Source organism: Eubalaena glacialis, chromosome X (genome assembly GCF_028564815.1).
Source record: "Eubalaena glacialis isolate mEubGla1 chromosome X, mEubGla1.1.hap2.+ XY, whole genome shotgun sequence".
In the NCBI taxonomy this organism is placed as follows: domain Eukaryota; kingdom Metazoa; phylum Chordata; class Mammalia; order Artiodactyla; family Balaenidae; genus Eubalaena; species Eubalaena glacialis.
In genome coordinates, this window is record NC_083736.1 from 138,110,680 (window position 1) to 138,127,451 (window position 16,772).

The 16,772-nt window shown below is 40.3% G+C and overlaps 1 protein-coding gene across 1 annotated transcript; it reads right to left on the reverse strand.

Moving 5' to 3' along the window:
- Positions 1-12,724: 12,724 nt before the first annotated feature.
- On the reverse strand, positions 12,725-16,341 carry RAB39B (RAB39B, member RAS oncogene family). The gene is made up of 2 exons (XM_061178894.1): positions 16,018-16,341; positions 12,725-13,240 (listed from the first exon to the last, which is right to left on the reverse strand). The coding sequence occupies exons 1-2, from the start codon at positions 16,230-16,232 to the stop codon at positions 12,814-12,816; spliced, it is 642 nt and encodes a 213-aa protein (XP_061034877.1). The 5' UTR covers positions 16,233-16,341; the 3' UTR covers positions 12,725-12,813.
- Positions 16,342-16,772: the final 431 nt, after the last annotated feature.

Below are 16,772 nucleotides of genomic sequence, written 5' to 3' on the forward strand. Positions count from 1 at the left end.
TGAAAAATGGCAAATAGATACCAATATTTAATATGAAGCTTAGAAGCGGTGGGGTATACTGAACACTGGTTATGGAATTGCCATTAATACAAGTTTTCAGAGTAACATACTTTTAAAAAATGTTTTGAACATTTCAAATGAGACGGCAATGGGATGTTTTGGAGAATCAATTTTTTGGGCTTCCTGTAGAATTTAATGCAGTGAGAACACTTAGGAACAGAGGATTCAGATGAAAATATGAACTCAAAAGAATAAAAATAAATGTCCAGCACACTAACTTTTGTTGCCTCCATCTGTCCCTTAAGGTAATACGGCTCCTCCTGCTTGACCATCTCCCCTCTGGTGGTCTTGACCTTCTCCCCATCCCTCAGCCACAGTCACACCTGGGACCTTGTCATTACCAATCACTGCAGCCCCTTCCTAATCGCAACCTCAAGCCATTGAGGTTTACACTGCCCGCAACATCTTGACTTCTTTCATGGTCTGTCTTGCTCTCTTCCTTGTGCATACCACTAATGCTCTTGCCCCCTGCTGCTTTGCTGTCCTGGCCTGGCTAAGCCAGTGTCTTGTTCAGTCTGACTCTGCCGGTTCCCAGCACTTTACAGTTGTGGCTGCAAGCCTTACGAGGGTGGCGGTGCTGCGCGGTCATCGTTCACGCTGATAGTGGGGGGGATCGGTGCGTGGCCTCCCCGCCCCCCACACGTATCTACCCACCAGCTGCCAATATTTATAAGCCTTTGCTGTCGCTTCACTCACTAAAAAACAAAAACAAAAGTTAAGGAAAAACCAAACGACAAAAGAAGCTTTTGTATGGGAGGCCCCTTCCTGAGTGCAGCCCCAGCCTGTGGCGCTCTGCCACCCCTCTGAAGGCACTGGGGCGCGATCCCTCCAGTTTTCACGTGGCATTCTCCCTGTGTGCATGTCTGTGTCTAAATGTCCCCCTTTTATAAGGACACCAGTCATATTGGATCAGGGGCCCATCCTATTCCAGGATGACCTCAACTAATTACATCTGCCGACTCTATCTCCAAATAAGGTCAAATTCACAGGTACTGAGTGTTAGCCTCAACATATCTTTTTGGGGGGACATGATTCAACCCATGACTGTTGGTGTGCGGCTTTGCACAACGTTGAAGTGTCGGGAGTGCGTGCATTGCACTGTGGTCCACAGCAGGACAGCTGTCCTTGCTCCACTTCCCCTCCCCCAATTCCCCTCTCTCCTGCATCCTCGGTCTTCCCCGCTGAAGCTTTCTCATCTTAAACAAAATTCTCTCTTGGCCTGACTTCCCCCAAGCTGTCATCCTCATTTCTCTTCCCTTCGCAGGAAGTGTTGTCTCAGAAGTGTTGTCTGTACTCACAATCTCCGTTGTTTCTCTCCTGTTCTCTATCAGGTGCATTTGACACAGGTTACTCTCGCCTCTGAACATTCCCTCCTTGGTTTCTATGATCGCTGCCTGGTTTTCCTCCCCTCTCTGCCTGCTGCTTCTCAGTCTCATGTGCTGGTGCTTCTGCCTCCTAGACGTCTGGACTTCATTCAACCTTGTGCTGGAAAATACTGCCTCTGCACTGGCAATGCTCTAGCACACCTGTCTCTTTCCTGTTCCTGGAATGGACTCATTTTGTTCCTACTTCAGGCCTTTTCCGCTTGTTGTTCTCTCTTCCTGAAAAGTGCTTCCCCAGGAATCTACAGGTATCTACATGGCTTACCCCTCCACTCAAATACAACTTCATAAACAAGCTTCATGTGGCCACCATATACACGTTTGAAATGAGTAGCCCCCGCAAAACACACGTAAAAGTGTGTCCTTATCTCTCTTCCTTGCTATTTTCCCATTAGTACTTAACTCTAGTATGTATGCCATGGCTTACTAGGGACAGCCCTGGTTTATACCTATTGTAGAGCAGTCAGTTAACACCCTGTTTTTAGCTCGCCCTTCTACTTTCAATACTGTCTCAGCTTGGTTGCGATTTCTGACTGGAGCACAGAAAAGGGAAGGCCCAGGGAACTGGATTGTACTGGAGTGAGACACATAGGGAGGAGCTTAGGAAAGCGAACCTGTGAGTTGCATAGGTATCCCTAATCAACACACCAAAGACTTCAAAAACTGAGCAAAAGGGTAGTCCACTGCCCAGTTTCTGGACGGCCCACTGAGTGCTGCACGAACACAGGAAAGATCTCAGTGGCTCAGCAAAAGTTTTGAGAACAACTGGCATTGGAAAAACAGCCCACAGAGACCAGTTTGGAATGTGAGACCTTAACCCATCCAGATAAATTGTCTGCTAAAACAAAAATATCTATGTTCGCCATAGAATTTAAACAAGACCCAGAGTCACATAACATTCAAGAACCAGAGAAGTATCCACTCACCCGAAAAAAACAAAAAGTATAAATTTATGTAGATAACATAGAAATTAATACATTACAATGCAGAAAAGGTCAAATTGATAAAACCAAGAACAGAACTGGTTCTTTGAAAATGCTGATAAAAATAGACAAACCTCTAATAACTCCTCTGAATAATAAAACACAGAAACATATAACATTATAAATGAAAGGTTTCTAACCACCAATACAGATATTTTAAAATTATACCAAGCACAACTGTATGCCAGTGCATTTGAAAATCCAGATAGAAAATATAACTTTCAAGGAAAATATAAATTACCAACATTTACCCACAAGGATGCATGTGTTAATCTGGACAGGCTGTGTGATGCTACGTTAGTCAATCCCAATCCCTGTGGCCACTTCACTCTGGAATCCAGGCTGACGGATTAAACTATTCTAAGGTATATAAAAAGACAGATTCCCAACCATTTCATGAATTCATAAGGCCAGAATAACCATGATGCCACACCTGACAGAAAGCACCAAAGATCAACATTTTCCAATGTGTTTCTCACTGAATAGTAATTCTTTAAAATCCTTGAGAAAGTGAATTTTTTTGTCATATGGGTTGAGGAGAGCCCCTATATGTAATAGTGTAGTCCTACAGAATACTATTTTGCTTTGTTTAATCCACAATTTTCCAAATTTATTTTGACTGTATGTTCCTCCCCCCACCCCAACCCAATTCCTCTTAATCCCTGCGGAGTACTTTTTTGGAAATACTCTTATGAACCAACCTCAAACATGAATATAGATGCAAAGATGCTAATGAAATATTAGTAAATTAAATCAAGCAGTGTTTAAAAACTACACCATGAACAAGTAGAGTTTATGCTAAGAATGTTAAGCAATATTGTTAAACATTAACAGATTTACTAATACAATTGATTATATTAATAGGCTAAGGGAAGAAAACCATTTGATTATTTCAATGGGTACAAGAAAGACATTTGAAAAACTCAACATACACGCCTTCTCAAAGCTCTTAGTAAAATAGGAATGCAGTGAAAAGTTCTATAACCTAATAAAGATCATTTAAAGTTAAAATTCTTCTAGCAGGAGCAAAACAAAGATGCCCACCATCACTGTTGTTATTCATCATTTTACTCCAGGCTCTGGCCAGTGTAAGAAGACCAAAATAATAATAATAATAGTAAATATTAGAAAGGAAGAGAGAAAATTATCATTATTTGTAGACTATAATGTCGACCTAGAAAACAGAAGAGATCAATTGAAAAACTAAAGTAATGAGAGTTTAGTAATGTGTCTGTTTACAAGATGTAAGCATACACAAATCCACAGATTTCCTACACAGTAGAAATAACCAACTAGAACAGGTAATGAGAAAAAAACCTATTTATGATATATAAATATTAAATTAAATTAAGGATTAAATTAATGGAATGACATATTCTATCAGTGTCAGTAAATTAATGCAATCAAAATCCTAACCCTACCTGAGGGGAGTCATGACACATTTATACTTATTTTATTTTTAAAATAAAATTGTATACATTTAAGGTGTACAACGTGATGATTTGATATACATATGCATAGTGAAATGATTACTACAGTCAAGCTAATTAACACATCCATCTCCTCACATAGTTACTGTTGCTTTGTGTGTGTGGTGAGAGCACCTGAAACCTAGTCTCTTAGCAAATTTCCAGTGTTCAGTACAGTAGATGTCCAGAACCTATTCATCTTACATAACTACAACTTTGTACCCTTTTACCAGCATCTCCCCATTTCCCCCGTCCCCCCCGTGCCTGCTTCTATGTATTTGAGGCTTTCAGATTCCACATACACGTGAGATCATGTAGTTGTTTTCTTTCTGTGTCTGGCTTTTTCAACATATGAATAGATAAAGAAACTGACACATTTATTCTTAAGTTCTAATATACTGCATGAGAATATCAAAGAAAATTTTGAAGGGAAAAGAGATCATAAATACATATTATGGAATTATCATAACTAAAACAATGTAGTATTAGGACAGGAATAGGCAGATTAATGAACTATAATACAGGAGTCCAAAAACAGACCCCCCTCATATATATATATATTTGATATTCAAATTTAATGTTTGAAAGGGGTAAAATATAGAATGGAGTATTCTGTGGATAGTATGGGTTAAAAAACTAGGCATTTGGGAAAAATAGTTGTTATCCCTACCTCCACATTCTATACATAAGTCAATTCCTAAAGGAACCCTAAATCCATTATAGGAAATCATAGGAAAATGGTTTTCTAGTATTTGGGTGGAGAAGGTCTATCTAAATCTACCATTACTGCCAGAAAGCATTAACAAAACAGGCCGTATAAGAAAAATAACAAGGTACATGGTACAGAAATCACAACTGCCCCCCAGCCACTCAGTTCCCCAACTCTGAGACAGCTGTTTCCAGTTTCTTGGCGACAACATATTAAATAATTATTAAATAATAAATACTAAATATTATTTAGTATTAAATTATTTAGTAATAATAAGTAATATTATTTATTATTAAATATTAAAGACTTCTGTATTACCAAACACCATAAGTAAAAAGTCAGAAAAACATGAAAAAATATTGTAACATATGTGATGGATAAAGAATTGTTTTCCAGGACGTCCCTGGTGGTGTAGTGGTTAAGAATCCACCTGCCAATGCAGGGAACACGGGTTTGAGCCCCGGTCCGGGAAGATCCCACATGCCGCAGAGCAACTAAGCCCGTGTGCCACAACTACTGAGCCCGTGCGCCACAACTACTGAAGCCCGCACACCTAGAGCCTGTGCTCCGCAATGAGAAGCCACTGCAATGAGAAGCCCGCGCACCGCAACGGAGAGTAGCCCCCGCTCGCCACAACTAGAGAAAGCCCGTGCACAGCAGCAAAGACCCAATGCAGCCAAAAATAAATAAATAAATTTATATAAAAAAATAAAAACCTCTAAAAAAAAGAATTGTTTTCCATATATAAGATCTTACTAATTAATAAGATAAAAGCCAGCACCTTTTTTATTAGTTAGGACTATTTTCAGCAGCAAGGAACAGAAAACCAATAACCAAAGGTATGCAAATTTAAAAATATTTATATATTATTCACCTCTCAGATTTGCAAAGAGTTAAAAGATTCACAATAATACTCAGTATAGGCATTATTATACACTGTTCATGGGCATTCAGTTAAACCTTTCTGGAGAGCAATCTGGTTAATTATATCAAAGTTTTAAATGTGTATATTATTTGATTCATAAATTGGTCACATTTATGCCTTTGACTTGAGGACATAATTGGTCAGATGCACAAAGATATGTATGTATTGAGGAATTGGTTTATAATAGCAAAACATTGTACGTAACCTAATGTTCACCAAAGAGAATTGATTAAGTAACTTATTGTATGTACATACGTATAATAGAATTCTGTTGTATTAGTTAGGAGTCTTTCAGCTACAAGTGGAAAAAAATGGCATAAACTAAAAGAGGATTTACTGTCTCTTGTAATAAGATGTCTTAATATAGAGTGGCTTCAGGATAGTTAAATCTGTAGCTCAGTGGCATCATGAAGGACCCAGCTTTCTTCTATGTCTGCTTCGTCATCTTCAATATGTCAACTAATTCCTTCTGATCACATTCAACAAATATGGGGAATTCCCTGGTGGTCCAGTGGTTAGGACTCCGTGCTTTCACTGCCACGTGCCCGGGTTCAATCCCTGGTCGGGGAACTAAGATCCCACAAGCCGCGCAGCACAGCCAAAAAAAAAATGTACTAGGCACTGATTGACTGTAGAGATATTATCATATGAGCAAAAATAGCTACTGCCATCATGCATTCACAGAAAATATACTGTATGTGAAAAAGGTAACAGCACAGTATGTGTTGCATGATACCATTTATGAAAAAGATTCATTTAGGTGCAAACATAATACATAAACTGAGTATGTTTACTACGTGACGTTCAGCAAGTGCCAGGGCTTTTGCTAAGTATTTTATGTAGATCATCTCATTTCATCCTCACAACAACCTTATAGATTATATAGTATTATTATCCCATTTAATATATGTGAAAACCGAGACTTGTAGAGTCAGAATTTGAACCCATGTTTGTCTTACTCCAAAATCCACACTTTTAACCACTCTGTTAAATAACCTTTTGAAAAGTAAAATGAAAAAATCTAGAAGGAAATAGATCAAACTTTATGGACCATTTTCTTTAGGAACTGATGACTTGAATGCAGTTGACCAGAAGAGCCAGGAGACAGAGGGAGAGAAACAAAGTCAAGGGGCACCTTGATTGATAGACTGGCAATGGGCAGTGACTGATTGCCTGAAGGTTCTAAAGAAGTTTAAAACAGGATTCAAGGGATAGAGTGGACAACCAGAGCTTGTAATCAGAGAGGAATTTCAGAGGTTGTATAAAATTTTGTAATGCTTTAGGATGGGGCCATGTGTGTATTTTATGGAAGTGAAGTAACAGTCAAGGTCATTGGATTGAAGTAGGGCAAGAAAAAAATCATTCATTCAAATATTTATTGATGATTCAAGCCTATATCTATGGTACAGGTTGTGGAAATACTGGTGAACAAGATGAATAAGGTTCTTACTTTCATGGACCTTATAATTAGAGTAGGCAGAGGCCAGATCATGCAGGGCCTTGTAGCCATGTTAAGAAATGTAAGGTTTGTTTGGATTTTGTTCTAAATGTGGTAAGAAACCACTGGTGGGTTTTAAGCAGGTGAATGACTTGATCTGATTTGCATTTTGAAAAGATCATTCTGGCTGTTATGTTGAGAATGTGTCATGGGAATAAGAGCAGAAGTAGGGAGACCACTTAGGAAGATATTAAGTAGTTCAGCAAAGAGTTGATAGTGGTTTAGACAAACGTGATAGCAATGGAGATGGAGAAAATGGCAGACTTGGATATATTTTGAAGATAGAGCTGATAGGGCTTGATGATTAATTTGATATGGGAGGTGAGGGGAAGTGAGGAATTAAGATTAACTCTTAAGTTTCTGTGTTGAACAAGGGGGTAGATGGTGGTGTCATTTATAGAGATAAGAAAGACTGGGGTTGAAGGAGCACATTTTGATAAATGTTGATCTCATACTGGATAGGTGAAGTTTGAGGAATTTGTGGATGTGTTTAGTAGGCAAGTTGGTTGTATTGGTACAATGCTCAGTGGGCTGAAGTCCTTCATTTGGGAGTCTTCAACGCAAAGACAATAACTGAAGTCATGAGAGTAGGTAAGATTGTCTAGGGAGAAGAGAGGATGGCGAACGAGGAAAGAATTGGGCCTCCCACAGAACTAAGAACACTGACTTCCTGAGAGGCTTGGTGCAGGCAGAAATCATTCCACCAGCACTATGCCGGCAAAGGCCGTGCATGACTTCCTCAAATGCTATGGATATATTTTAGTTCTTGTCTTTCTGAACCCACTGCTGCATGGTGATACTATTGTCTACTCCTTCCTGTGAAACTGTGCTCTCCAGGTTTCCCATTCTCTCCTTCTAAGTTCCCTTTCCCTAAAGTTTGTTGTTCCCCAGGGAATAATCATCTACTCGTAATTCCCCAGTGGTTATCCATTTTAGTCAGCTGAAAACCCAAAGTCCTTCCAATGGCCTTCAGAAGAACCCTTAAAAGTGAAGTCCATCCCCATCCCATCACCCGTGTAACCTTGTTTCTTACTGCTGACCCCTTGATCATTCTACTCCAGCTACAGTTTTCTTTCCTGTTCATCAAACGCACCCAGCACATTCACACCTCAGGGCCTTTGTACTTGCCCTTCACTCAATCTGGAATTCTCTATCTTGAGATGTCTGCATGGATTTCTCCCTCACCTCCATCAAGTTCTGAAACCAACGGCTTCCCAAATCTGCACGCAGCTTCCTGATCCTAGAGAAGATGAGGCTGCAGAAGTTGCTCCTGACAGCTCAGCATAGAGTCTGACTCTTTAGTCTTCTGTGTGGAGAATAGAGTGTGGGGGCAAAGAGTGGAAGCAGTGAAATCAGCTCTCACAGTAACTCAGGCAACAAATGACAGTGTGACACGTTCCATTTCTGATCCTAATAGACGCTCAAATGGAGATATTGACTACACAGTTGCTTCTAAAGGTCCAGAGTCCATGGGAAAGATACGAGCTGGAGATAGAAATTCAGGACTCATTGGTAGTTACAGCCATGGAACTGAATGAGGTCACCAAGGGACTTAACATAACTGAAGAAAAGATAATCAAGTCCTGAGGAGTGATAAACTATGTTAAACGCTGTTGCATTGTTGGTCCTTCCTTCCTTCCCTCCCTCTTTTTTTCCCACCCTCCCTCCCTCACTCCCTCCCTCATTCACTCATGATTATAAAAGTGATAAAGCTGCACAGAACTCAGCGTACCTATGCCCAGACTCAGAATCAAACATCTTCCCCCTTTTTTTTTACCCTCCCCAAAATATGTACTATAAACCCCAGGCAACGCTTGTATGCTCCAAGTGATCCTGACGCAAAGAGCACACCTTAGTAGGACGTGAAAAGACTGAGGCAATTTAGCCTGGAGAAAAGAAGACTTTCCAGGGAAGACAACAATTGCAATAAGCTACCTGGCCTCTATCTGAAGAAAACAAAAACTCTAATTCAAAAATATACATGCACCCAATGTTCACAGCAGCACTATTTACAATAGTCAAACATGGAAGCAACCTAAATGTCCATCAACAGATGAATGGATAAAGAAGATGTGGTGTGTGTGTGTGTGTGTATATATATATAACGGGGTGTGTGTGTGTATATATATATATATATATGTATAAAATGTGGTGTATATATATATAATGGAATATATATGTATATACATAATGTATATATATATGTATATATATATATAATGGAATATTACTCGGCCGTAAAAAAAGAATGAAATATTTTCATTTGCAGGAACATGGATGGACCTAGAGATTATCATACTAAGTGAAGTAAGTCAGACAGAGAAAGACAAATATTACATCACCTATATATGGAATCTAAGAAATACAATAAACTGCTGAATATAACAAAACAGAAGCAGACTCACAGATATGGAGAACAAACCAGTGGTTAGCGGTGAGGGCAGGGAATGGGGAGGGGCAAGATAGGGGTAGAGGATTAAGAGGTACAAACTACTATGTATAAAATAAAGTAGCTACAAGAATATATTGTACAGCACAGGGAATATAGCCAATATTTTGGAATAACTTTAAATGGAGTATAATTTATAAAAACACTGAATCACTATTTTGTACATCTGAAATGAATATATTGTAAATTAACTATACTTCAATTAAAAAACAAAAAAAATTTTAGGAGCTATTTAATAAAAATGGTTAAGGGCTTCCCTGGTGGCACAGTGGTTAAGAATCTGCCTGCCAGTGCAGGGGACACAGGTTCGAGCCCTGGTCCAGGAAGATCCCACATGCCGCGGAGCAACTAAGCCCATGCACCACAACTACTGAGCCTGTGCTCTAGAGCCATGAGCCACAACTACTGAGCCCATGTGCCACAACTACTGAGCCCGTGAGCCACAACTACTGAAGCCCATGTGCCTAGAGCCCGTGCTCCGCAACAAGAGAAGCCACCGCAGTGAGAAGCCCACGCACCGCAACGAAGAGTAGCCCCCGCTCACCGCAACTAGAGAAAGCCTGCACGCAGCAACAAAGACCCAACGCAGCCAAAAATTTAAAAAAATAATAATAATAAAAATAAATAAATTTAATTTTAAAAATGGTTAAAATTTAAATAAAAAGATCCTTGACTAAAAATTGCATTGATTCAGATTTAGGCTTGACAGAACTGATGTTTCCAAAAGTGGTATGGGATTTCCAGGCATTAGTGAGGTCTCTGTGACTTTCAACATGATGATCATATAACTTTCTGGCTTTAAGATACTGTTGTGCATAGCATATGTCACAGCTAACTGATGTTCTTTGTAGTGGTTGCTACACTGTAGTGACAGACTCCTCTGGAAACAGCTACAACACACACTTGGAATCTCACAGTCACATAATCAACCATTTTACTAAATACAAGCATATTTTCATTCACATACAGCTAAAGAAAACATCTTTTTCACGTTTCATTACAGTGCACAACAAAGTGAGGAAAACTATACAGTACATTTTATTCTGGAATATGAGACAATCTAATCCAACATGCAGTTGTGGTCTTTGTTACAAGTTAGTTTACCTTGTCTTCACCTATGTAATAAAATAGCTTCTAAAGCTTTATCCTTAATATTGTATTAACACCTGATTTTTTCACACATTTTCTAAAATCCAGTTATTGCAGTGACAACAGCACTGAATTCTACTAAAATGAGTTTTAAAGTTCTAGAACTTGTTTAAGCAATTAAGCTCAGCCACTTCTGCTGGATCTATGCTGAGAATTTTTAAACCTGCCTAAAAAATGCAAGGAATGGGAAAAGTATACATATGATGTATTTAAGTCAAGAAAACGGTAGAGAGTTTTGTTTCTATCCTTTTTTTGAACTGACAGAATCCAGTCAACTCTCATCTATCCACTGGATAATCTTGCTTTCAGAATCTTCTAAACATAATTAAGTATAGTAGTTGATGAAACTTTGTGTTAACCCAATTTACTATCTTTTGTTTGTCTTCTACAACCACAAAGCTGGCAACTTAATTACTCCACCCAAGCCAGGTCATGCTAAACGAAGGAAGAGATGATGACTGGGTCACTTGGGGTTGATGCTGCACGTAGGTCCAAGGTGGTTTGTTTCCATAATTTTCATGATTTGACTTCTTTATTCCGGCTGAAGTAAATCCCCCAAATTTCAGATTTGGTTACATCCATCCTGAAGTTCAGTACCATATTTCAAAGCAATTTACCATCCTCAGGCTTTCCTATCACAATGGATATGAGAAAGCTGACTCTAATCAGAATTATTTTCTTACTGTGAAAAGTATGGCTTTTGCCTAGCTGAACTGGCTACAATTCAAAAAAATCATTTAAAGCATCACGTCTCTTCAAGAAGATAATGGAACCTCAAGCCAACCATTCCAAGTTTCTGATGCAGTTAGCTGTCTGTTCACCTGAGAATTGAGAGCTGACTTTCTAGGGTAGACAGGAACCCAGGGTAGGCATAAGGCAAACAAGTGGCCAAGGTCATTGTGAGGTGAGTATTTTATCCCCATCCCACTCCCCATTGCTGTATTTGGTTCCTTTCAATAATATATCCACTGTGTTTCAGTGATAAGAACATTTATAGCCCGAACAGTTCTAACGTGTTTTCACTGTGCAGTTATTCACTTGTGTAAAATCCTCTTGTCAATTATACCTGAATGGGCTTTACCTTTGACTCATGCCCGGGTTCCCTCAGGATTATAGCTGAGTTGTAATCAATAAGGAAACATATCCTAACATGTAGAGAATATTTATTTACAGTCATATCGCTTCCAAAGTAAACAAATTAATAACAGTTTATTCATCTGACAGCAGGATGATGCAGTGAAACAAGAACCAGGGGTCAAGTGACTCCTCTGCCCCTCAGTTAATTTTTTCGTAAACTGGGGAAGAAACCCTAACGGCTTGTTACGATGATCAAATAGGTAAGCCAATGAACTGTAATGTGTCTGTAAGGCCTACCGCACCTCCTGTTGAGCAGGTGTTTACCTTCAGATTGCAGTCGCCAGTGCAGTGAAACCCCAGGCTTGGTCAGAGGGGAAGGAGGGCATGGGAGTTATAGTGTTTCTCTCTTCTACTTACACGGTAATTTGCGTGGGACAATTTCTTACACACAGCTGGTTATTCTTTCACAAGGCTGTACATTTTTTCAAGTGTGACAATAACAGTGTGTAAAGAGCCTCCCTTTTCCACATTCACACCGTTTTCACTAGAACACCAGGCCTTGAAAGGGTCTTAGCAAAAGGCTGGCCCACACCCCTCATTTTACACATGAGCTGTTTAGAAGCTAATTGGTACCTTTAACCAAACCCAGCACATATGTTTAGTGCAGGATATTCTCACTGATTAAACTGATCTCATACTCTTTTTTAGGTTGGCTAATTGTTCCCAATGTGATACTTTTCTCCCCTTTACGTATTTCTTTATGATAGTGACCTATGAATGAGCTGAAATACCAAGAAATAGTTGTCCTGACTGTGGGTGTACTTTTCTGGGGCCTAGCTCCCCAGACCTCAGTTCCTTGACATGCGGTCCACAAAGGGCACACAGAGCGGCCACTGCCCAGCATGGGCCACAAAACAGTGCCAGTTCCAGCACCCAGGCTCACCCACCCACCCACCCACCCGCCCATCACCTGTCCAAGGGCCCCTTGGGGAGGAGGCTCACTTGGAATCCAATATGGAGGTTGAGTTCTCTTCAGTCGCACGATGATTCTATTCATTTTGGTCACTTTTAAGTTCAGGTGGGAGAGCATGTTTTGGAGATAAAAGGGCTGACTAGCACAAACACCTTCTCTCTGATTTGACAACCTCTTCTGAAGAGTGAACCACGTTTGGTACAAATCCACTCTTCACCCCTTCCCAGCCCTCCTGGATGGTAATATCCCCCCTTTTAACCAGCTCATATATGTCTCTTGTCAGGTCTGTGAAGGCTTTCTCCACATTAATGGCATCTCGGGCTGACGTTTCAATGTACTTCATGCCGTATGCAGCAGCCAGTTTCTCTGCCTCGTGGCGAGTCACTTGCCTCTGTGTATCCAGGTCACACTTGTGACCCACGAGAACAAATACAATTTGGTAGGGCTGAACGTGTACTTTGGTCTCTTCTAACCACTCATGGACATTCTGGAAGGACCTGCGGTTGGTAATGTCAAATAAGAGCAGACCACCTACTGAGTTCCTGTAGTAGGCACGAGTGATGGACCTACAACACAAGAAAGAAGTAAAGAATGAAGGCCATGCCCAAACTCCTGCACTTCAATGAACTCAGTGTATTCTGTTGTCTCTGGTTAGTGACATAGTCCTTTGGTGAAAATTGTTTTCTTTTTTTAACAAAGGAATACAAATGTCATTCCATAATAATAATGATATATGAGTTCTCAATTGAGCAAAACTTTGAGATGGAATCTTCTAGAAACGAATGCTCATGGACATACAGGCATTTTCCCTCGATTTAGGCAAGAGCCACAGTTAACTCTCCATGCCCACATCTGAATAGCTGAATGAGACTTCCTCTTCTGTTCAGTGGGATACCTAAGTAACAGGTTATCATGAGGCAAATGAAATAATGGATGTTAAAGTATTCTGTGACCTGGAGAACTCATTACAAATTATAGTAGTTGGAAAAGGATTTTCTAAAAAATAAGAATGAATTTACGATAGTTGACAGAAAATGCTTATAAGTATATAGGTATATTACAATATACTCCATTTTTTCCCATTTATCATTACCACGTTTGTCTATTATTATATTTTTATTTTAATCTAACAGGGGTCCTCAATCTCTTCTGTGAGGAGGAACATAATTTTGTTTTTTTATTTTCCAGGCCATGTGGGAATAGGAAAAAGAGGGATTGTCTGCAAAGGCCTTGAGCCAAGTGTCTGCTGGCCCCACTTCCTGACACATTTCGAAGAGGCTGACTTGGGAGCCACAGGCTGGGAAAAACTGCCCAAATAGCCAAAGCTTCCCCTTAAAATGATATGATTTATTTAAAGCATTGTAGAATGCTTTAGAATGTTTCTAAAACCTATTATACATTTTCTGTACTTCTTAAACAGAAGAAACCTCATGCATTTTCGCTTCTTGATTTGAGGAGCTTCATTTTCAATATGCATTACGGTACTTTTCTCAGAGCATATTAGACATTGTAGAACTACTTGCTTGTACAATCACTTGCTTTAGACTACTGTGCTTTTTGATCTATGTTTATTTTTAGTTTTTCTGTCTCCTTGGATGAAGATAAACAACGAGGGACTCAATAGCTTAAGGCTTAGGGCAAATGGCCCAGTGGTAACAGAATAAACAATATCCGGGGAATTAAAGTCCAAGCTAGATGATGGTAAGAACAAACCTTACAAATCGAGTTTGTCTCCAGAACCAGGCAAATCGGCCGTAAGGACTGAAAGCATTTCTAATTCCCTTATGTTTGAAGATTCATGGAGAATGGTAGGTGTACCAGAAAATTCAACATGAACAAAGATTGTGATTCATGAACAGCTTGGTTCAAGAAATCAATAGGCAAGCTGTAGTCAAAACTCTAAAATACATGATTACATTAATGGTTTGTGACTATTTAGAAAGTAGCAAAGCCCTTTCTTTATAAATACAACACAAGGCTACATAAAAATTAAAACCTCCCATACATCAAAAAATTTTCTTAAAGTTAAAAGACAAATGAAAAACTGGGAAAATAGTTTACAATATCCATGACAGAAAAGGATTAATGTTCTTAATATATAAAGAGCTGTTAGAAATCACTATCACCCAATAAATAATAATCAGTGGATAGGAAAAGGCTGTTCATACAGAAAGAAATTCCAATAAGCATAAAAGATACCTTTCTTCAATTATAATATGAGAAATGCAATCACAAGTTCAAAGTGAACCTGAACAAGGATATTTGAAATTTTCTCTTCTCCCCACCCCTCTTCAACCACCTAAGCAGCATCTTCTACGCTTGATTAGTGTTCGATAGCTAAATGAAGAACCGATCCTAAACATGAGCTATTGAGCCCTCTTGATCTAGTTCCTGCTCGGCATGACTGTAGCTCAAAGTTTTCTGTGTACACTGCTCTCCCTCACTTCTGTCTTCATACATGCTGCTTCCTTGCCCTGGGCTTTTCCTGTTTTGCTTGGGTATCACACTCATCAGGCCTCATCTTCTCCACTTAGCCTTCCCTCATCTGTGTTCATACGTAAATTACAAATGATACATACTACAAGGGCCACCAAAGGGTTGTAAGAGAAAATTAAACCTGTTCATTGAGTACTCAATATGTGCTAAGCGTTCTGGTAGGCAGTGGGCATACAAATATGAACAAGGCACTCTTTTGTGTAATTGCTGGTCCATTTTGCCCCCAGTATGCTAGCACAGACATTCTAAGAGGGAAATGCCTATGTCTGTTTTGTTTACATGGCATCCCCTTGCAGGAGTTTCCTCAGGCTGTTTTCCCAGAAACAGTGCAGTGTCTGGCATATAGTGGATGATCATTCAATGTCTGCTGGTTGCAAGAAGGCATCAATCATCAGTGTCTATTTCATATATATATCTATATTTCTATATATTATCTATGTTTATATCTATATATCTATATCTAGCTATCTCTATCTCTATCTCTACATCATCTATCTATATCTGTCAGTTACATTAGGATGACCTGGGAACATTTTCGAAATGTAGTATAGGGACTGAAATTGATGAATTACAGTGATCAACTCCAGCTCGTTTATTAGCCACCAAGGGGCAGGTTGGTGCAGTTGTGGTGCGAGCAGTATGCATTATTGACTGGCCTTCCCTGCCAGAGTGCATCTTTCCCTGCACTGAACTCCCAGCTACCTGAAGGCGGGCTTGAGCAGAAACTCTCAGACCCTCGGTATCTTCCCTAAGGGCGGCGACCAGGACCAGGAAGTCCTCTTTCCCCAGGGACGGTGCAAACCCCGAAGACCCTCCCACTGCTCGCGGGCCCGGGCTGCGCTCCCACCTGAACCTCTCTTGACCCGCGGTATCCCAGATCTGGAGCTTGATGCGTTTTCCTGGCTCGATCTCCACCAGACGGGAGAAAAAATCCACCCCCACCGTGGGGTCCGAAACCTGGGCAAAGCGGCCCTCGGTGAAGCGGCGGATCAGACAGGACTTGCCCACCGTGGAATCCCCGATGACAATGAGCCGGAACTGGTACAGCCAGATGGCCTCCATGGCCGGGGCTCGGCAGGTCTCCTTGGCCCGGGCCGTGGGCGGCGAGATGGGGGCGCCCGGCCAAGGCCTCAGAGAGCGCGGCTCGGTCCTGATCTAGATCGGCCACGAGCACATCGTTGGCCTGGGAGCCTGAGGCGAGGTAGGCCCAGGCGCAGGGAGAGAGGAGGGACGGATGCTGCGCTCGCAGAGGTGATGAAATGGCAGCAGCATCAGCACCACGCACTCTGACTCATCACTGACTACAGGGTTACTGTAATCCTCCACGTAGAGGCGACGCTCAGGACCGCACTGTCTGTAAGAGGAGCGCACACAGAAATGGCCGGGAAAACAGCTCGTTCCCTTCCTTTCTAATTCCTCTTCTTAATTAAAAATTTTCTCTATCTTTCAAATTGCAAAAGTAACACCTCTTCATTAAAACTAACGAAACAATACAAAAATATACAACAAAGGAAAGTCTGTAATTATCTGCCCACTACCTCCCCAAGATATTAACAGTTTGTTATATATTCTTCCACGTGTATTTCTATGAAAATATATATA